We start from the raw sequence: 20,883 nt of genomic DNA on the forward strand, positions 1-20,883 counted from the left end.
AAGTATAAATTTTATAGTAATGATCCGTTGAGTATGAAAGCACTAAAACTAGAGTGTTTCAAAAAAAAAAGAAAAAAAAAAGAAAAAAAAAAGAAAGCACTAAAACTAGGATAAATCAGAATTTTTTTTTGTTGAAATTTTTTGAATATAACAGTATTTTAAATTTCCTAAAACATAATCTTAATAAAATAAAATAAAACTTAGCTAATCCTTTACAAAATTAACAATTTTAAATTTGATGGATAAAGTCCAAATATAAATTGATTTCTTTTGAAGAAGTATAATTTATTTAAATTTCCGAAAATATAATGAGATAGTATTAAAATAATAATATTTCAGACCAGACCCAACCCATCTCCTACAACCATCTGTCTGTCTCTCGGTGTTCTTCAATCCTCTCTCTCTCTCTCTCTCTCTCTCTCTACAAACCTGAAATCTCGGGCATTTCGATCTCAAGGAGGATCGAGAAAGAGAGGATTCGCGATGACGATCACAAGAACGCTTTTCGAATCGAAGACGGACAAATGCTACGCTCCGAGCTTCGTCGCCGTCAATCTCTGTCTTGCCTTAATCGACGGCGCTCTCGCCTTCATCGCATTCCTTCAGGTTCTTAATCTCCTTCTGATTCTATGTCAATTTGATTTCAAAGGTTTCGTCTTTTTATTGAGTTCAGTGAATTGGGTTGATTGTAGTCTGTAGAGCTGTGTCTGTTGTTCTTGTTGTTGTGGTTGACCTTTAAGCTTCAGGTCAACTCTTTGAATAAGAACTCACCGAGCTGGAGTGTGTCTTTAGATTTGATTCTCGGAATCTGAATCCGATACGAATTATCTATAGAAAGTAGAAACCTTTCTTTTCAAAAGTGTTAAGAGTGTAATAGATTAAGATTTTTTATTCTATGGTTCGTATGTAATGAAAAAGAGTCTTATTATCTCTCTTGTTTTGTTGGTTTTGGGGCTTTATAAGATTTATCTTGGCTGCCAACTTCTTATACTTTCAGTTAAGTCGGTTTCACAGGCGGGATAAACGAGTTGGATGGACACGCCAAAAGGTATAGTCTTGGCTCTACTTTATGTTATAATGATATAGTTCTTGTTACTTATCATTGTATGTTGTCTGACACGACATCCATCAATGGATTATATGCAGGTGCTTCATCTTATGATTGGCTCCTCAAACACTGGTAAGCCCTCGGGACATTCCTCAACAGAGATAATATAAAGAGACTGTGAATAAGAAGATCTGTTTGCAGGTTCTCTTGTTTATTTTGTGGCTGCGGTTATAGCAACTTGCACAAGGTGGCATCATTGGTCCAACGCATTCGGTTTTCTGCTTATGGGTAAAAATTAATTATATCCTCTTGTTATGGTTTGTGTATGTTTAGTCCGTCCCTAATGTATCGCATTGTACTTGCAGCCTTTCCCAAGATTCTGTTTCTTGCAACTTTTCTCCTGCTTCTCTCTTTCTGGTTCGTATATTGTCATTACTGTAAAACCTGGTCGTGTTATGTAATAGCACTTGTTTACAGATAAGACAGAGATACTTTTTTAATATTATAGGGTAGATGTTTGCCATCAGGGAAATGGAGAGGAGGAGGATGACGATGATGAGGAAAACAGCGTCCAGCAAGTGTTGCTTGAAAAAGCCAAGAGCAAACCAGGTTCTTCGAGTGCAAGTGATCGCAGAAAGTGTTGCTCTTTCCATGGGATTCATGTCGGCACACGACAGAAGTTTGTTGTCGCCGTATGTAATAGCTTTTGTGTCTTCTTAAGTCGTTAAACGCAAACCAATCCTTACAAATTATCTTTTTTTTTGCTAGGCGGTTGTTCTTGTGTTCATCTTAATGATATCATTTGCAATCCTTATCTGGATTGCTTCCGGAGATAATTCTGCAGATCCTTCATTATTGGCTGAGGTAATGTGCTACAATCACACGTTGCGTATTCATAAAAGTTGTTGGTCCTCTTATAAACTCACTTCTTGTCTAACTGTGTAGGTGTATGTAGATATTTTTGCTTCAACACTCCTAATCACTGGAGGAGGACTATGCTTCTATGGTGAGTGATTGCTTCATTTCTTTACTTGTTTGAGAGCTGGTGCACTTTTTTTCGTGTAGCATTTCGAATATGTCAGTTATTAACAAGTTTTTATTGCCATAATATGACTATTGGGATTTGATCTAGTAGCATAAATTCACAGACTCGTTTATGTTCTCTAGGCATGCGTCTGTTCTTTAACCTAAGGAAGGTCCGGTCTGAACAAGTTTCGTCAGAGATGCGAAAAGTAACTAATGATTCTTATTGGCTTCCCAAGGTTTTGGTTCCTTGCAGATAATCAGTCTCATCCTTAACATTGAGAGTATATTTTCACCATCTATAGGTATCCGGTTTAGCAGGCGTCTCAGTTGTATGTTTCACCGTGAGCTCTTTAATCGCTCTTCTCACACACATTCCGGTAAGACATTATTACCAAACGCATATCTGTAAACCTATAGATCTAACATTTGTCAATATGCTTTAACCAAAAAAACAACTTGTGATCTCAGCTCTTCTATCATTGGAACCCAAACAAGTTACACGGCATCAATGCATTGGTTCTTCTGATCATATACTATTTCATAGGTAGAGTATTAACATCATTTAATTATCTTTTTTTGCCGTTTTAAGACCTCAAATGTAGTATTTATTGATAAGAACTTGGTTTTTTGATAGGTTCGACCTTACCATTGGCTTTCGTTTTATGGGTGTTGCGGGAGTTACCCCCTCAAAACATGGTGAGTAGACAAGAAGAACAAACAAGAATCACTTATGTCAACTACGATGCTGTTCCAAGGCAGCCTCCTCAGCAGTGGACCTCCACAACCGTTTCAAAAAATCAGGTACACACTTCTCTTCATCATCTAAAATTACGAACATAACCAACACCAAACTTAGGGTAAAGTAAACAACCAACAAACACATTTATTAAATAAATATAGTTTTAGTTAGGGAGGTCAGTTCACATGGGTTTGGTTGGACACGGTGTTGCAGGTTTCTAAGGCAAGTCCAATATGAACCAAAAGAGACATCATAGCCATAGCCTGAAGTGAAAATCATCTAATGTTCTTGTCTTGTTACCGAGAAAAAAACCTCGTGGAGTTGCGTACTGGATCTATAGCCTGAATATGGTGTTGTGCTGGAGTGAAATTAAAGTTGAAACAAGCTCATTTTCTTCTCTCTATCTGCGTGGCCTTGGAAGACAAGAGTGTGTTTATAAAAGATAGAATGGGAGGAATCTCTGTATATATGTTTCTTTGATTTCTTTATAGTTTTAGTTGCATGATGTGTGGAGAGGCTTGTGGATACACATATGTTCTTACTTCTTAGTAACTTATTGGAACAGTCTCATTGATCTGCTTTTTGGTTTACGTATAGCAATTTTCTTATAAAACGAAAAAGAAAAAATGACATTTTAATTTTGTTGTCATAAGTCATTCCTGTTTTGTCTTCCCTCCACTGTCACCTTCCTCGCTAAGCAAAAGAATTCAAGACAGCTTCTTACCAAACCTAACAAGAGAAAACAAAAAAAAGTTAAAGAAAAAGCGAGGGAAAAAGCTAAAAAGCAGACACATATTTAAAATTAAACAATCTCTCGTAAGGAAACTCTTTTTTCTTTTCTTTATTGATCTCTCTTTTATCTTTGTGTGTTTTCTATAAAGTGATTACAAAAGGAGAGATCAATTATCATACTCTCTTGTTACTTTGTTTTCAGTGACATTGTTTGATTTGATTGACCAAGAGGTTTCTGAGTTTGAGTTGTTTGGAGAGGAGGGAGTAACAGATTGTTCTTACTCACGGTTGGCCATGGAAGCTAGTTCAAGTGGAACCGCGGAGCTGCCTCGGTCTCTGTCCAGAAGGGCTGCTCCTTCTCGTGCAACCACTATGATGATTGATAGACCAAACGAAGATGCAAGCGCCATGGATAGCGAGCTTGTTCCTTCTTCTCTCGCTTCTATTGCTCCTATTCTCCGTGTTGCTAATGAAATCGAGAAGGATAATCCTCGAGTTGCTTATCTCTGTGAGTCCACTCTTTGAGAAGATATGATGAGTCTTCTTGGTTATATTTATGTTTATTCTGTTTGTTACTACTATATATAGCAAGAAGAGTTCTTGTTTTGCTTTAGCCAGTTTCTATGTGAGTCACTCTTGAGAAGATATGATGAGTCCTCTTGGTTTGTTTCTGTGTAACACTCTGCTTCATGTTATGTTAGGTCGCTTCCATGCGTTTGAGAAGGCTCATAGGATGGATGATACATCAAGTGGACGTGGTGTTCGCCAGTTTAAAACCTATCTTCTACATAGGCTGGAGAAGGTATATATATATATATATATACATATGTACTTGCTTAATGTAATGGTTTCTCCAATAGCTTACACTAGTCTTTGTTTTTTTTATTTTTTTAATAAAGGAAGAAGAGGAAACAAAGCCTCAGCTTGCAAAAAGCGATCCTAGAGAGATTCAGGCATACTACCAAAACTTCTATGAGAAGTATATCAAAGAAGGAGAAACATCAAGAAAACCGTGAGTGCAGCCAAAATATTTATAAGCTGAACTTGGTTATATTATATTAACCCCTGGTCTTACGTTCTTGGTCTTTTTTCTTTACTGTAGAGAAGAGATGGCAAGGCTTTATCAAATCGCTTCGGTGTTGTATGATGTTCTGAAGACTGTTGTACCTTCTCCTAAAGTGGATTATGAGGTAATGATACTTTGGTTTAGATACCTCTGTGTGAAGCCTCATTTTTTAATGCAATTGTTTCATTGTTTTAGACACGTAGATATGCGGAAGAAGTTGAAAGGAAGAGGGATAGATATGAGCACTACAACATTCTTCCTTTAAATGCTGTTGGGACTAAACCAGCTATTGTGGAACTTCCTGAGGTGCGTCTTGTTTGTATACATATACTCGATTAGTAATGTACACTTTGTCATGTTATATGTACTGTAACAAATAGGTCAAGGCTGCATTCAGTGCGGTTCGTAATGTGCGCAACCTTCCTAAACGAAGAGTTCATATGCCATCTAATGCACCTGATGAAATGCGCAAGGCTAGAAGTAGACGTTTCAATGACATACTTGAATGGCTTGCTTCTGAGTTTGGGTTTCAGGTAATGTGTTTATTTTGTATAACTCATATATATTGTTGTTATGATGATTTGCTAGCTCATGTAGTGTTTCATATGGTGATTATAATAGAGAGGGAGTGTGGCGAATCAGAGGGAGCACATCATACTGCTTCTTGCTAATGCTGATATTAGAAACAGAACTGATGAAGAATATGATGGGGTGAGCGCATTGTTGTAGGGAGTGTTAACACATCTTCTTTTTACCTTTAATGGTTGGTTAGTAATGCTGTAAGTTTTCTTGTAGTTGAAATCAAGCACAGTCACCGAGTTGATGGACAAAACGTTTAAGAACTATTACTCATGGTGTAAATATTTGCACCGTGAGCCCAATCTCAAGTATGTGATTAAGATTATGTGACAAGTTCCAATATATTTTAGTTCTATATGTTATATGATCTTTGGTCACACTATCTGATGTTGGATGTCTCAACTTGGTTCTCTAAAGGTTTCCACCAGACTGTGATGTGCAACAGCTGCAGCTTATCTATATTTCTCTGTACCTTTTAATATGGGGTGAAGCCTCAAATGTTAGATTCATGCCTGAGTGTATCTGCTATATTTTTCACCATGTAAGTTTTCTAATTTAGATTTTGCATATGTTCCTTAGCTTTCTTCATATTCTGGATGGTTTAAAATGCTTTTTTTTTCTTCTTCTTTGTTTTCTTTGCTATTGTTCTTAAGATGGCAAATGATGTCTATGGGATTCTGTTTAGCAATGTTAAAGCTGTAAGTGGTGAGGCATATGAAACAGGAGAAATAATTGATGAAGAAACATTTCTGAGAAATGTTATAACTCCGATCTATCAAGTCATACGCAATGTAAGTATATCAATGCCACTCATGTTGTTAGGAACAGGACATTGTCTTTTGAACTTTAAAAGTGATTGTACTTACCTTGAGAAGGAAGCAAGAAGGAACAAGGGGGGCACAGCAAGCCATTCACAATGGAGAAACTATGATGATTTGAATGAATACTTTTGGTGAGTTTATTAATTATTATGTAGACATTGACTGTTTGATGTTGTTTCTCATTGTCAGCTTCCTTTGTTTATTGAAGGTCTAGAAAATGCTTCAAGATAGGATGGCCTCTGGACCCTAATGCAGATTTTTTCCAAAACTCTGATGAGTCAACTCCACAGAACGAGGTTTTTCATTTTTGTTCTTAAGCTGTGTGATTTTTCTTCACATGTTTTTTTTGATATATTGATGTAGACACAGCTACATATACTTACCTTATGGCTCAAGATAGAAAGCACAAAATACTACAGAAACATAATCGTTGTAGGTCTAATGTATTGCAGAGGCTGAATCAAGTCACTTACGGGAAGAGAAAGCCTAAGACCAACTTTGTTGAAGTCCGCACATTCTGGAACCTCTTCAGAGATTTTGATCGAATGTGGATATTCTTTGTCATGGCTTTTCAGGTCATACTTAGTTATGTTTTTTTGTGATATTGGTCTTGAAACCAACCTTTTTTTTAAATGATCAAACTTGTCTTTGTCTTTTGTAGGCTATGGTAATAGTTGGATGGAATGGTTCTGGATCTCTGGGTGAAATTTTTGACAAGGATATCTTCAAAAAAGTGTTAACCGTCTTCATTACTTCAGCATATCTGACTCTTTTACAAAGTTGTGATGATTCCCATAGTAGTTTCTTGTATCCCAAGGAATAGTCTTTCTTATGTGATGTTCTAATGATGTTTTATGTCCTTTTTGCATCGTATAGCTGCATTGGATATCATCCTTACTTTCAATGCGTGGAAGAATTTCAAGTTGTCCCAGATACTGCGTTACCTTCTGAAACTAGCAGTAGCAGCTATGTGGGCTGTGCTGCTCCCAATTGCTTATGCAAAATCTGTCCAACGCCCAAGTGGAGTTGTGAAGTTCTTCAGCACTTGGACTGGGGACTGGAAGGACAAGTCTTTTTATAACTATGCAGTTTCATTCTACGTGTTACCAAACATACTAGCCGCTTTCTTGTTCCTCGTTCCACCGTTCAGGAGAGTCATGGAGTGTTCAGACATGCGAGTTATCAAGCTTATCATGTGGTGGTCTCAGGCAAGTCTTAAATTCATCTTGTGATTCTTAAGAATATAGTTTTTTATTTTATTTTGTCATCTTTGTTTCTTTATGATTTGTAGCCAAAACTATACGTTGGAAGAGGTATGCATGAGGACATGCTCTCTCTTTTCAAGTGAGTGATCACCACATTTTTTGCTATCATTATCTTACTTCATAAAGGTTTTTGAACTCTTTTACTAGCATGTTCTCATGTAGCCTAACTTATTTATGCTCAGGTATACCTCCTTCTGGATTATGCTACTGATCAGCAAGCTTTCTTTCAACTATTATGTGGAGGTCTGGATTTTGCCTTTGTCTTACTCTCTTCAACCTATAGTTACTCTAGATACAGTGTTACAAAAAAAAAAAGTTACTCTAGATACATATGAGAGCTATGAATTCATCTCTGTTATGTGAGCTTTTTCTATATAAAAGTTTGGTTTCATTTCTTGATATCTATGTCTAGCAACTCTTTAGGCCAGACATTACACACACACACACATATATATATATATATATATATATATATATATATATATATTCTATTTGGTTATACAGTTCTTAGATGATGGTCTCTTTCTACTTCAATATGTCCTCCTTTCACATTGTACCCTTGCTGAGTCTTCCTACAGTGATTTTTTAAAGCATTGATGAGTACTATCATTATATCTTGCAAACAGATACTACCTCTTATTAAACCAACAAAGATGATAATGAATTTGCACATCCGTAACTACCAGTGGCATGAGTTTTTCCCATATGGTAAGTTTTCATGTTATCCTCTTTTTCTTGTAGCAATGTCGCTTGGTTTGACTAACTCATGATTTTTATATAGCAAATAACAATGTTGGAGTGGTTATTGCTGTATGGGCTCCAATTGTACTGGTAAGTAGAGATTAAAAGAGCTCCCAAGAAACAAACAAATGTTGTTATATATATAGCTAACTTATATATATATATATATATATTTTTTTTTTTTCTGAAACACTTATATAGCTTACTTATTTACATGTGTTATATTCTGAGTAGGTTTACCTGATGGATGCTCAAATATGGTACGCCATTTTTTCCACACTGTTTGGAGGCATACATGGGGCCTTCAGTCATTTGGGAGAAGTAAGTGATCATGTTTATTGTGGATTACCCTTGAAGGAACTTTAGTTACTTGTTTTGATTCTATTACTACATGTACTTCTTGATCACGTTTGGTGTTTCATAGATACGGACTCTTGGGATGTTGCGGTCTAGATTTGAGTCAATACCAATTGCCTTCAGCCGCACCCTCATGCCAACAGAAAATGCAAACAGAAAACATGCGGTACTAAGTTTCTTAAAATATAGTTGACTGTACTTACATATCTCAAACTTATATATAAGTACTTTTATACTTGTAAGAAGGTGGATCACATCTATATATGTTTTTCTTGTCTGTCATTGATCAATGGTCTATGTAAACTATAGGATGACTTTGGGGACCAGAAAAAAATCACTAACTTCTCCCAAGTGTGGAACGAGTTCATAATCTCTATGAGACGTGAGGATAAGATTAGTGACAGGTTAAGACTCTATTCTTTAGAACAAACACTCTTTTCACTGTAGTGTTTTTGTTCAGTACATCAAGAAGGCAAGTAATGTAACGTTTCCTATTCATGTTGTAACTCAGAGATAGGGACTTGCTGCTCGTACCGTCTTCTTCTGGTGATGTATCTGTCATCCAATGGCCACCTTTCTTGCTTGCTAGTAAGGTAAAAAATCATCGGTGTTTGTGGAAGACTTGTTTTCGCTTTAGTAGCAAACGAGGATTCATTGATCAAAAATACATGAGTTATCAACTCTTTTGTTATTATGCATAAGTGATTATTTCAGTTAGGATCATTCATATCTCTTCAACTATGTAGATTCCCATTGCTGTGAAAATGGCAAAAGATTTCAAGGGAAAAGAGGATGCTGAACTATTTAGAAAGGTTACAAGTGATAGCTACATGCATTATGCTGTTACTGAGAGCTATGAAACATTGAAGAAGATCATCTCCGCTCTACTTGAAGATGAAGCGGATAGAAGGTAAAACCAAACCAGCTTCACCCTAATCATCTTATGAAATCTTGCGCCCTACCTTCATGACTTCACATGTTTACCTCTTTGAATCAGGGTGATGAATCAGGTATTTTCAGAAGTGGACATGAGCATACAGAAGCAGAGATTCATATATGATTTCAGGATGAGTGGATTAACACTCCTTAGTGATAAGCTGGAGAAGTTTCTAAGGATCTTGGTAATGTTTAGAATATGTAGTCCACTCATTCACTACATTTTTAGGCCTTTTCACATGTAACTAATGCTTTGGAAATGTTTCTCATGTTCTGTAAACAGTTAAGTGACTATGAAGACGAGGGGACTTACAAGTCTCAGTTAATTAATGTCTTCCAGGATGTTATTGAAATCATCACTCAAGATCTCTTGGTTAATGGTCATGAGTAAGTATTATCATCAGATAGATAGAAAGATACATTGTGACATCAGAAGTATAGTGTATGAAAGTCCTCTTGTTTGTTCTTGTTGTAGAATTGTTGAAAGGGCTCGTATTCATTCTCCTGACGTCAAGAATGAAAAAAAGGAACAGAGGTTTGAGAAGATTAATATTCATCTCATACAGGACAAACGCTGGAGGGACAAGGTAACATTCAATGAGCATACTAATAATCATCATGTGAATGTTTTTGGGTGTAACGGCAACATCTAACATGATATCTGACTACTTCTATGTAGGTTGTTCGGCTTCATTTGCTCTTGTCTGTCAAAGAATCTGCAATAAATGTTCCTCAAAACTTGGAAGCTCGTCGCCGTATCACATTCTTCGCTAATTCTCTTTTCATGAATATGCCTAATGCTCCAAGAATACGAGATATGCTCTCGTTCAGGTGAACTACAAATATGCTATGGACTGTGTATTTAAAGGGTGTTATATTTTTTCTTTATGTATCTGAATTATACACATTGTTTTTGTTCATGTTCAGTGTTTTAACTCCTTACTACAAAGAAGATGTTCTATATTCAGAGGAAGAGCTTAACAAGGAGAATGAAGATGGGATCTCAATACTGTTTTACCTACAAAAGATATATCCTGGTACATTCTTGATTCTTGATTCTTGATTCTTGATTCTTGACTCTTGACATGACCAGCAATTTTATTTTTAACAAATTCAAGTTTATTGAGTTGATCTTATTTTGAACTAGATGAGTGGACCAATTTTTTGGATCGGCTAAATGATCCTAAGCTTCTTGAGAAAGACAAGTCAGAGTTCCTTAGAGAGTGGGTATCCTACAGAGGTCAAACGCTAGCTAGAACAGGTACTCATGCTCAAAAAAATAAATCATATTGTTCTTAAGTATTACTTTGTCTAGATGCATATATTAATCTTTGTCTCTTTGATCAATTTTTCCAGTTAGGGGTATGATGTACTATAGGCAGGCTCTGGAGCTTCAATGCTACCAGGAAGTTGCAGGGGAAAACGGTTTGTGGTTTACTAATTTAGAAGCAAAACATGAGATTCTTGAACTTACTATTTTTTGTTACTTCTTGCAGCCAAGTTCAGTGTACATCAGGCCATGGCATCCAATGATGAGCATCAGAAGGCTTTCTTGGAACGTGCTAAAGCTCTTGCAGATCTCAAGTTCACTTATGTTGTGTCTTGTCAGGTTTATGGAAATCAGAAAAAGTCTGGTGATATCCACAACAGGAGTTGCTACACAAACATTCTGCAGCTCATGCTGAAGTATGATAAGTTTTGATACGTTTCAATAAAAGTTATCATTTGATCTATGTTCTCTAACCATGTCAGTTTTTTTTCTAGATATCCATCACTACGGGTTGCTTATGTTGATGAGAGGGAAGAGACAGCAGATGCTAAATCTCCTAAGGTCTTTTACTCTGTACTTCTCAAAGGAGGTGCCAAGTTTGATGAGGTACAAGAAACTTGCATCGTATAAGAAACTATAGAGTATACATATGCCATTCTTCTTAACGTGTTCCATCTTTAGGAAATCTACCGTATCAAGCTTCCTGGTCCACCAGCTGAAATTGGTGAAGGAAAGCCTGAGAATCAAAACCATGCCATCATATTCACACGTGGTGAAGCGCTGCAAACTATAGATATGAATCAAGTATGTAACTCTTCTTCATTCTAACAGTAGATTTAAGTATTGTATCCTCATGGTTAGTCTCTTTGTGCAGGACAACTACTTTGAAGAAGCTTTCAAACTAAGAAATGTGTTGGAGGAGTTTAAAAAGGAGCGTGTTGGTAGACGCAAGCCAACCATTTTGGGTCTCAGAGAACATATATTTACCGGAAGGTACACCCGCCTTGCAAGATATATCAGTTTGTAAAACATGCCTAATCCTGCTGTATTCTTATGTTTCTCCCTTTCTTGGTATAGTGTTTCTTCATTAGCTTGGTTCATGTCCAATCAAGAGAGTAGCTTCGTGACTATTGGCCAAAGAATCTTAGCAAATCCTCTGAGGTATGTTCGTTTATGACACAATGGTTAAATCAAGAATGAGTGGAGTCTCATTCAGAGAAAGAACTATGTTTGCATTTTAAGTTTTCAGCTTGGGTTTGAGTTGGTTTTCTATTTTCTTATGTAACCCGAAACGGAATCAAATTACATATAGTTCGGATTTGATTAAGATTTAAACATAAAACCGACAAAAAACCAAGAACCTGAGTTAAATCCGAAAAACCAAAAATATTCAGGTTTTTTTATAGAATAATTTTTGTTTATAAATTATATTTTAGTTATATAGTTAGTATATGGGAAATTGGATATCCATTCAGTTTTTTGTTCCTTGATTTTTGTTTTCTTGTTTAGAGAAGGAACCATTCGGGTTTTTGTAAGTTCCAGTTCGGTTTTAGTGTTTCTGATAATATTCCCAAGACTATCTTTCATGATTAACTCATTGTTCCTTTTATCGGTGCAGGGTCCGTTTCCATTATGGCCATCCTGACATATTTGACAGAATCTTTCACATAACAAGAGGTGGTGTGAGCAAGGCTTCTAAAGTGATAAACTTGAGTGAAGATATCTTCGGAGGTAACATGCATCTTTGTTCTCTAAATGTTTTAATCATCAAGCTATAGCCTATAGATGCTGATTTTATCAATGCATGTAGGGTTCAACTCAACTTTACGTGGTGGATACGTTACACATCATGAGTACATTCAAGTTGGAAAGGGACGAGATGTGGGGTTGAACCCTATCTCCATTTTCGAAGCGAAAGTAGCAAATGGGAATGGTGAGCAAACACTAAGTCGTGATGTTTACCGTTTAGGGCATAGGTTCGACTTTTACAGGATGCTCTCATTCTATTTCACGACCATTGGATTCTACTTCAGTAGCATGGTATGCTCCCACAAAGTCAACATCTTTCTTCATCCTCAAGTAAACCTTTTAGGGCTAAGTTTTGTGTTTGTTTTCAGCTCACGGTGATTACGGTTTATGCATTCTTGTATGGTCGTATGTACATGGTTATGAGTGGAGCAGAGAAAGAGATCTTAAGGCTCGCAACCCCGAATCAGCTAGCTGCTCTTGAGCAGGCTCTAGCTACACAGTCAATATTTCAGCTAGGGTTCTTGATGGTGTTGCCTATGGTAATGGAGATAGGCTTGGAGGAAGGCTTTCGCTCGGCTATTGTCGATTTCTTCATAATGCAGCTGCAACTAGCTTCCGTGTTCTTCACGTTCCAGCTTGGGACAAAGTCACATTACTACGGGAGAACAATCTTACACGGCGGGTCCAAATACAGACCAACGGGTCGTGGCTTTGTTGTGTTCCACGCCAAGTTTGCTGAGAACTATAGGTTATACTCGAGAAGTCACTTTGTGAAGGGATTAGAGCTGCTTCTGTTGCTGATAGTTTATCAAGTCTATGGTCATTCATACCGGAGTTCAAACCTTTATCTATACATAACAGTCTCCATGTGGTTCATGGTTGGTTCTTGGTTGTTTGCGCCGTTCATATTCAATCCTTCAGGGTTTGAGTGGCAAAAGACGGTTGATGATTGGACTGATTGGAAACGATGGTTGGATGATCGTGGTGGTATAGGTATACCAGTTGATAAAAGCTGGGAATCTTGGTGGAGTGTAGAGCAAGAATATCTCAAACATACTAATATTAGAGGGAGGATCTTGGAGATCACACTTGCTCTTCGCTTCTTCATTTATCAGTATGGGATTGTTTACCAGCTCAATATCTCTCAGAACAGCAAAAGCTTTTTGGTAATAAAAAGAGTTCATCATTTGTCTTTTTGCATCTTTCGGTTTGGTCAATGGTCTGATAATCTCATCCTCTTTTGTTAGGTTTATGGACTCTCTTGGGTGGTTTTGCTCACATCATTACTTGTGCTAAAGGTTTCACATATCCTTCCTTGTTTAGTTAACTATATGATGTAGTCATTAATCTCAATGCTTATGCTTATGCTTAATTCACTCTACTTTGATCCTCAGATGGTATCTATGGGAAGAAGAAAATTTGGAACAGATTTTCAGCTAATGTTCAGGATTCTTAAGGCACTTCTCTTCCTAGGATTCTTGTCAGTCATGACAGTGTTGTTTGTTGTGTGTGAACTCACTCTCACTGATCTCTCTGCTTCCATTCTTGCTTTTCTTCCAACTGGTTGGGCCATTCTTCTGGTAAATGATTCATAAAAACCCTAGTTCAGATGTTATAATACCACACTTATAAGCGTCATGTTCTTGATTATAATACCTGTTGTTTTTATTTATTTATCTAAGATTGGGCAAGTACTGAGGTCACCTATCAAAGCTTTGGGGATTTGGGACTCGGTGAAGGAGCTGGGAAGAGCTTATGAGAAGATAATGGGACTTGTCATCTTTGCACCAATAGCTGTTCTGTCTTGGTTCCCTATTGTTTCTGAGTTCCAAGCTCGCCTTCTTTTCAACCAAGCTTTTAGCAGAGGCCTTCAGATCTCTATGATCCTTGCTGGTCGGAAAGACAAAGCAGCTTCTTCCTACAAGTAGCCCAAAAACATACTTTGTTACTGTCTCTGTTCTTAGGTTTCTTGAGCCTGAAGCAACAACAAACGGTGTCGTTTATGATAGTTCAATAGCTGTCTATAATAGGGTTTCGTTGGACTTGGACACCTCACTCTCATCATCATCATTCATGTGTTGTACTTATCACCATGATTTTGACATATTTTCTTTAATAATATAGCAATATTGATTTCTTCTGGTCTTGATTAGTATTTTTTTTTACAATAATTGCGGTGTAAAGCCTTATGAATAAATAGTGAATTGAACCTTAAATACATTCTTGAATGCACATCATGAAAACTCGTTAATTATTTCTTACTTGTTTTAGGAAGATTAAATATAGTATTAATTTTATATATTTCTAGTTATTTCAAGATACACCAATTGAATGTGCTTGTGACATATGATGAAACTTCAATTTTCTTTATCATTTGGCTTTTTCTTGCATGTGACAAACACTTTATTGTATAAGAGATAAAAACAAAATACTAATAATGTGAATGCATACTCGGATTAAATGGGATGGGAGGATACATAGATAAGCAATTCTATATAAAAAAATTCATAAAGCATAGAATGTGGTTTATAGAGTTTATTTTCTTTCATTTTTAAACATTTTAACTGGAGTCATAAGTTCATAAAATCAGACCTAGAGTATTAATTTCAGATTCTTTTTTATAGTGTTTAGAACACTAAATTTCTAACATTCACTATGTAAAAAGTATACAAAAATCAATTTGTTTTGAGATTTGAAGATAAAGGAGAAATCAAGAAGTCATTCAATTTAGCATATGAGAAGACAAGGATCTAAAATTCCAAAGCCTGAACAATTGTTTTTTTTTAATCTCTATTCAATTATGGTTTTCTCCATTTTTATTTATCCCTTTATTTTATTATATTCATAAAAGTATTTTTAATCAAAATTACAATAACAAATAATTTTTGTTCATCTAGTTATAAATGATCACAGTTGTCAAAGATAGTCTTCTTTGCTTTCCCTTCACTGCTCTGTCTCTCTCTCTCTCTCTCTCTCTCTCTCTCTCTCTCTCTCTCTCTCTCTCTCTCTCTCTTTTCTTTCTCTTGTTTTGTTTCTTCAAATTGCAAAAGCAAAAAATCAAAGCTTTCTTTCCAGCTTTAAGAAGAGACTCACCAACAATCTTACCCAACTTCTTTTTAACCCTCTCACTAAATCCTACTAATCTACAAACCCTATCTCTCATTTCACTCCTTACATTCATCCTATGTATCTTATATATACTCAATAAAGTTTCTATCTTTCTTCTAATTTAGCTAAAATCGAGTTTTTACTTTCTGGGTTTATTTGAGTGGACTCAAAAGCTCAAACCTTAAGAGAAACGCCAATTCCAATTTCATCATTAGCCCTATTGCTAATCTGCGCCATTTTCTTCACTTCAAGTTTTCTCATTTGGGGGTTTGCTTCAAAATCAAAGAAAGGCGCAACCTTTATCCTTTTTCTCCGTTTTCTTCCGCTCTAAGCAGATGATTTCTCGAAAGGGCAAGAGGGTCTAGTCGCTACATTGTAAGGTAAAAGAAAAAGATTCCCTTTTGGGTTTGATTCCTCTGTATAATGTATCTTGCTTCATTCGTAAGTGATTCTTTTCTCCAAATGTTTGAAATTTAATGCATATAAACTGTTTGTTGATATGCCGCAGTTAATTGCCTGAAATTGATTGTGCACTTTGAAGTGTTTATACAGACTTTCGTGAGTCAACAGCTTTACTTGCCATTATTAGATTCTTTCAATTGTTCATGAATCTTAGTTTTCAGACTACGTTGGGAAGAAACAAAAGAAGTTACTTCTCGTTTGCTTGTACGATTTGTGATAGTTATAAGTCTTCTTGATGTATGCAGATGTTTTAATTTAGGTGCCCTATTCTTGTTTTGCAGGTGGGAGTTTGTGAGAAAAGGGACCAAAGATGTCATCTGAGAATCCTTTGAGTGCTGAGATGTCCAAGAAGATCTCTGTGTTTGGTTTGACGGATGTGAAACTGTGGGTGTTGGTTTGTTTGGTAGTTGGCTCATTCCTAGCTTTGGTTCTATGTATCTTATCTATATGGATTGCATCCCGGCGAAAATCACGGAGACCATCTCACAAGATGTTACCTTTCAGTCAAATACCAGGCGTGGCGAAAGATATCAGGGTTGATGATAGAGTTGGGTTTCAAAACCACAATGATAATTTATGTGTCACAGTTGCTGATAAACTGAGTGACAGAAACTCAGGGAAGATGATGTCTTACTTGGGGAGAACCAAGTCTAGTGATAATGATAGTATAAGCCAGAGTAGCTCTGTGCATCATCATGAGAGAGCTTGTAGTTCTCACTCCGGTGAAGAAGGAAGCTTTGGAGCCGCTTGGAGACAAGCTTCTCTTTCGCAGGGAGGGCTTGTAACAGCGTCTCCTTTGGTTGGTTTGCCGGAAATATCTCATCTTGGTTGGGGACACTGGTTTACTCTTAGGGATCTTCAGTTAGCCACCAATCGTTTTGCTGCTGAGAATGTGATCGGTGAGGGTGGTTATGGAGTTGTTTACAAAGGTAGGCTCATCAACGGTAACGATGTTGCTGTAAAGAAGCTTCTGAACAATCTGTAAGTTCTTGTTGGAACTATCGTTAGCCGTGTGTCCTTTTTTTTACTCTCTTAGTAACCCTTTCACAATTTTTGTTATCTCTAGGGGACAAGCTGAGAAGGAGTTCCGGGTTGAAGTTGAGGCTATTGGTCATGTAAGGCACAAGAATCTTGTAAGGCTTCTAGGATATTGCATAGAGGGTGTTCATAGGTGAGTCTCACTTGCCTCTTGTCAGTGTGAATATGCTTACTCATGTAGTACTACCGAAAGAATGTACAATTATTATGACTAGAAACTAATCTCATGAATTTATGATCGATTTTGGATGTAATGCAGGATGCTTGTTTATGAGTATGTGAATAGTGGCAACTTAGAACAATGGCTACATGGAGACATGGGGAAACATAGCACTCTCACTTGGGAGGCACGCATGAAGATCCTTATCGGCACTGCACAAGCGTAAGTTGTTAAAAACATTGACTATTGTAGGACGTTTGAGTTGATATTTAAATATAAATATTGACATTTGCTCTATGCTACAATCCATAGGCTTGCTTATTTGCATGAAGCAATAGAACCAAAAGTAATCCACAGAGACATAAAAGCAAGCAATATCCTGATTGATGATGACTTCAATGCAAAGCTTTCAGATTTTGGGTTAGCCAAGCTCTTAGACTCGGGTGAGAGTCACATCAATACCAGAGTGATGGGCACATTTGGGTAAGCTCCCCTCTTTGGCAATGATTGGTTTGTTGTCTTCGGCGTTATAAAAGGTCATTTGTGTATGTGTATCAGGTATGTAGCACCAGAATATGCTAATACAGGGCTATTAAACGAGAAGAGTGACGTCTATAGCTTTGGTGTCCTGCTTCTGGAAGCTATAACTGGAAGAGATCCAGTTGACTATGAACGTCCTGCTAATGAGGTTAGACTAATAAAAAGTTAAGAATCGAATTTTTTTTTTTTTGGAATCTTGATTGGGTGCTGAAACATATATATATTCTCGTTGGCTAGGTGAATCTGGTTGAATGGCTAAAGATGATGGTTGGAACGGGAAGAGCTGAAGAAGTTGTTGATCAGAGGATTGAGCCTAAACCCGCTACACGTGCACTGAAACGTGGACTTCTTGTTGCGCTGAGATGTGTAGATCCCGAGTCAGAGAAACGGCCTAAGATGAGCCAGGTTGTGCGGATGCTTGAATCAGATGACAACCCTTTTCGTGAGGTATGAATCATGGGAAACTTTGTTACTTTATTAGTGAGTGATTATTTGATGCTGTCCATATCAACGAAATCTTTGAAGGAGCGGAGGAATAGAAGGAGTAGAACAGCGAGTATGGAGATAGTTGAGGCCACCGAGGAATCAGCTGACACAAGCAAAAGGCCTGGTCACTCACAGAGCCACACATCAAAGCCTGAGAAGACTCATGAATAGGAAAAATGCTAAGTAACTTCACGTCACCACCAATGCTCTAGTGATGAGTGATGACACATGAGTTTCTTCGTGCTTGTGGAGAAACAAAACAAAAGAGCTGTTTCAGTTGTTTCTTAACATCCAGCGAGTAACTAATGATGGAATCTTAGGAGCCAAATATATTTTTGGTGATAGAGAAGCCTTTTGTCTCTCTTGATCTTTGTGATATTTTGGTTCTTCCAAAAATCTGAGTCCTGGGCTTTTAGGATATCAAACATAAGCCGTAGCCGATTTGTTGTTGTACTATAAATTGAATCTATTTGTCATCCTCTCTTTGAATGAGACGTGTATATAATCTAGTTGCGATATATCTTAAAGAACATTCACATTGGAGAAAAACATTTACGGAGAAAGATTCCAAATGGTGTTAGAGTAAACCAGAACTTGAATGGGAATCATCACCAGGGCTGCTAAGAAATTGTTCAAATCATGAAACTCGCTTGTCCCAAGTATGAAACAAACCCCTTTAAAGTATCATGTAATAAACACACAATTGTTAATGCAACTAAGCTATAAAACATTTCCTCCTCTGCCTCAGCGACTCCTCCACAAAGCTATGAACAGATGTGGAGACGTGTGTTTGTGCAAATCTTGCGAGTAGAAAGACATTCCTAGTTGCCTGTCATGTTGAAGTCGTGTGAAGATGCTAAAGATATATATATATATCAATGATGACAACATCGAGAACCATATAGAGCACATCAAGCACTTTTTAGAGACAATGCTACATCCTGAATTAACTCTTTTTTTTTGTGTACAATGATTCACCTTTTGCACAAGTGAAAGTGTCAACCCAGCTTCAAATGCTTACTATAGTAGCTTCACCAAAGTGCAGTGTTATGTTTCGCCCTAAATATCTAGAGGACAAGCAGACTAAGCGACGGTTTAAGACAACCACCAATTTTTTACGGTTTTTCAGGGGCACCAATTTCTTTTAAATGATAGGATAAAGATTAGGAAGTTTTGTGATTACAACCATGATTTAATCACCAACCTAGACCAATACAACAATACAGCAAATCTTCATCAAAGTCCACTACCTACCACTTGATTTTAAGGGGACAATGATGAGTTGCTTAATTATTGAGCACAGGGACGACTCTACTGTTAAATTATTACATCAAAATACATTAATCTTAGTGAATCCCTTATATACTAAAGCGCAAGTCGCATCACCAATCTAAAGCTGACATATGGAAAATCTATTTTTCAAAAAAAAAATTGGAATAGAAAACAGTCTGAAAGAAAAATAATGCTTAAAAGAAAAAAAATAACAGAAACCGTAGAACAATTTTAAAAAAGTAGCCCACAACCCATGATTCTTTGTTTGTTCACTGTCCTTTTCATTTGATTTTTTTTTTACATATTATGTTTTGTATTGTTTCGATCAAGTTAATTATTGTCTAATTTTTTTAATCTTCCATTATTAAAAATTCTTTCAGTTCTATTGGTGAAACTGTTTTCCAATATCTTTACCGTCCCACTACCTTCACTTCTTTTGCATCTAAATAAACTGAAATCTCCACATTTAAAAGATCAGAAAACACCGTAAATTATAAGTTTCACATAAAACTCAGAAAATTTCTAACACATGTATTCATTGCGTAAAATATTTAAGCATGGAAGACATAGAACAAGAAGCACCAACTCCTCAAAGTCTAATAATAATGGTGATGAAATGTCTTAACACTCTCATTTAAAGCTCCATCGAATGTTTCGTTTCTCAAATGCGTTCAAGACCTCGAGTTCATCCACAAAAGCAGTTGTCAACTATTAAAGGTGTGTATTTCTGTATTCATTTAAGTGGTAAACAATGGTAACTAAAGCTTTTTCTCAAAAAAAAAAAGTTAACTAATGTAATGTTTTTCATCTTTAATTTGACAATTAACTAACAATTAATTTGACAAGGGCCATAATACTAGTTAGTATCTAATTCATGAGCCGTGGGTAAAGTAAGTCAATGTGGCTATAGCTTGTTTCTCTAGACTAGACAGTTTTAGTCCGTAAATTCGTATCATTCCTTGAATTTTTTTTGGGTCTAAAATCATTCCTAAAATTTGAGATTCATACCATGTTAAATTAACTCTTAATTCTTAACATTTACACCCAAAAAAAAAAACTAACTCTTATTTGAAAAGTGACCTTCTTCCAACGTAAATTAAAAGATATAATTTTTACTCATATTAAAAATTCAAAAAGTCTTACCAACTATGCTAACTCTTTATCATGTTTAAAAAAAAACTGTATTCATGTTTTCTTATATAATAGTGATGTGATAAAGGTTGATATGCATGTTTACTATTATTGTACCTATTTATTTAATTCTGACACCGTAATCGACGTTACAACATCTACAGTAACATGAATCACTAATCTCTTTAATCTGGTAAAAATTTTAAATGGTTCAAAAACATCTCATTAAATCACCTTCCTAATTAAAATCAACTTCGATACCACTCGACTACACCCTTTATTACTCAGTTTCACCTAAACAAAAAATAAACTTAGTTGTAATAATTAAAGTATGAAGATGAGTCAACCATGATTAAG

At 36.3% G+C, this 20,883-nt stretch overlaps 3 protein-coding genes across 7 annotated transcripts; all 3 read left to right on the forward strand.

Moving 5' to 3' along the window:
- The first annotated feature begins 188 nt into the window (after positions 1-188).
- LOC103830195 (tobamovirus multiplication protein 1) lies at positions 189-3,403 on the forward strand. 5 transcript variants are annotated; one of them, XM_018653192.2, is made up of 13 exons: positions 206-606; positions 964-1,048; positions 1,147-1,180; positions 1,250-1,336; positions 1,414-1,465; positions 1,576-1,740; positions 1,817-1,912; positions 1,994-2,054; positions 2,216-2,280; positions 2,377-2,451; positions 2,543-2,618; positions 2,709-2,875; positions 3,027-3,403. In XM_018653192.2, exons 2-13 carry the CDS (start codon positions 1,033-1,035, stop codon positions 3,048-3,050), a joined length of 918 nt encoding a protein of 305 aa, XP_018508708.1. In that variant the 5' UTR covers positions 206-606; positions 964-1,032; the 3' UTR covers positions 3,051-3,403. The 5 variants fall into 5 exon arrangements, 4 of the variants coding, with proteins under 4 accessions (XP_018508708.1, XP_009104184.1, XP_009104183.1 ...); XM_009105936.3 differs by having other exon boundaries at positions 210-606; positions 998-1,048; XM_009105935.3 differs by having other exon boundaries at positions 215-606; positions 998-1,048; positions 1,557-1,740.
- Positions 3,404-3,839: 436 nt separating this feature from the next.
- LOC103830197 (putative callose synthase 6) lies at positions 3,840-14,257 on the forward strand. The gene is made up of 42 exons (XM_009105937.3): positions 3,840-4,053; positions 4,247-4,347; positions 4,445-4,557; positions 4,648-4,735; positions 4,807-4,917; positions 4,992-5,144; positions 5,233-5,322; positions 5,407-5,498; positions 5,608-5,731; positions 5,844-5,981; positions 6,066-6,142; positions 6,220-6,307; positions 6,464-6,586; positions 6,673-6,790; positions 6,888-7,219; positions 7,303-7,355; positions 7,459-7,519; positions 7,903-7,984; positions 8,058-8,107; positions 8,252-8,338; positions 8,442-8,540; positions 8,684-8,778; positions 8,886-8,967; positions 9,121-9,284; positions 9,372-9,495; positions 9,594-9,697; positions 9,786-9,897; positions 9,990-10,141; positions 10,238-10,347; positions 10,458-10,571; positions 10,667-10,735; positions 10,807-10,996; positions 11,075-11,186; positions 11,262-11,384; positions 11,455-11,573; positions 11,658-11,741; positions 12,199-12,311; positions 12,391-12,620; positions 12,698-13,495; positions 13,577-13,627; positions 13,724-13,909; positions 14,012-14,257. Exons 1-42 carry the CDS (start codon positions 3,840-3,842, stop codon positions 14,255-14,257), a joined length of 5,772 nt encoding a protein of 1,923 aa, XP_009104185.1.
- Positions 14,258-15,280: 1,023 nt separating this feature from the next.
- LOC103830198 (probable receptor-like protein kinase At2g42960) lies at positions 15,281-18,653 on the forward strand. Its single transcript, XM_009105938.3, has 8 exons — positions 15,281-15,817; positions 16,181-16,880; positions 16,966-17,070; positions 17,197-17,319; positions 17,410-17,580; positions 17,656-17,785; positions 17,875-18,084; positions 18,163-18,653. The coding sequence occupies exons 2-8, from the start codon at positions 16,210-16,212 to the stop codon at positions 18,292-18,294; spliced, it is 1,542 nt and encodes a 513-aa protein (XP_009104186.1). The 5' UTR covers positions 15,281-15,817; positions 16,181-16,209; the 3' UTR covers positions 18,295-18,653.
- The last annotated feature ends 2,230 nt before the right edge of the window (positions 18,654-20,883 follow it).

This window comes from Brassica rapa, chromosome A07, assembly GCF_000309985.2.
Source record: "Brassica rapa cultivar Chiifu-401-42 chromosome A07, CAAS_Brap_v3.01, whole genome shotgun sequence".
NCBI lineage: Eukaryota > Viridiplantae > Streptophyta > Magnoliopsida > Brassicales > Brassicaceae > Brassica > Brassica rapa.

Bases quoted from the DNA above. Each gene is read 5' to 3' on its own strand.
- LOC103830197 (XM_009105937.3), top strand. From the start codon at position 3,840: ATGGAAGCTAGTTCAAGTGGAACCGCGGAGCTGCCTCGGTCTCTGTCC. The intron at 6,143-6,219 runs GTGAGTTTATTA...TGTTTATTGAAG, and splicing joins GATTTGAATGAATACTTTTG to GTCTAGAAAATGCTTCAAGA. The intron at 12,621-12,697 runs GTATGCTCCCAC...GTTTGTTTTCAG, and splicing joins GATTCTACTTCAGTAGCATG to CTCACGGTGATTACGGTTTA.
- LOC103830195 (XM_009105935.3), top strand. From the start codon at position 484: ATGACGATCACAAGAACGCTTTTCGAATCGAAGACGGACAAATGCTAC. The intron at 2,281-2,376 runs GTAACTAATGAT...CACCATCTATAG, and splicing joins TTTCGTCAGAGATGCGAAAA to GTATCCGGTTTAGCAGGCGT. The intron at 2,876-3,026 runs GTACACACTTCT...ACGGTGTTGCAG, and splicing joins CAACCGTTTCAAAAAATCAG to GTTTCTAAGGCAAGTCCAAT.
- LOC103830198 (XM_009105938.3), top strand. From the start codon at position 16,210: ATGTCATCTGAGAATCCTTTGAGTGCTGAGATGTCCAAGAAGATCTCT. The intron at 17,320-17,409 runs GTAAGTTGTTAA...TACAATCCATAG, and splicing joins CTTATCGGCACTGCACAAGC to GCTTGCTTATTTGCATGAAG. The intron at 18,085-18,162 runs GTATGAATCATG...AAATCTTTGAAG, and splicing joins ATGACAACCCTTTTCGTGAG to GAGCGGAGGAATAGAAGGAG.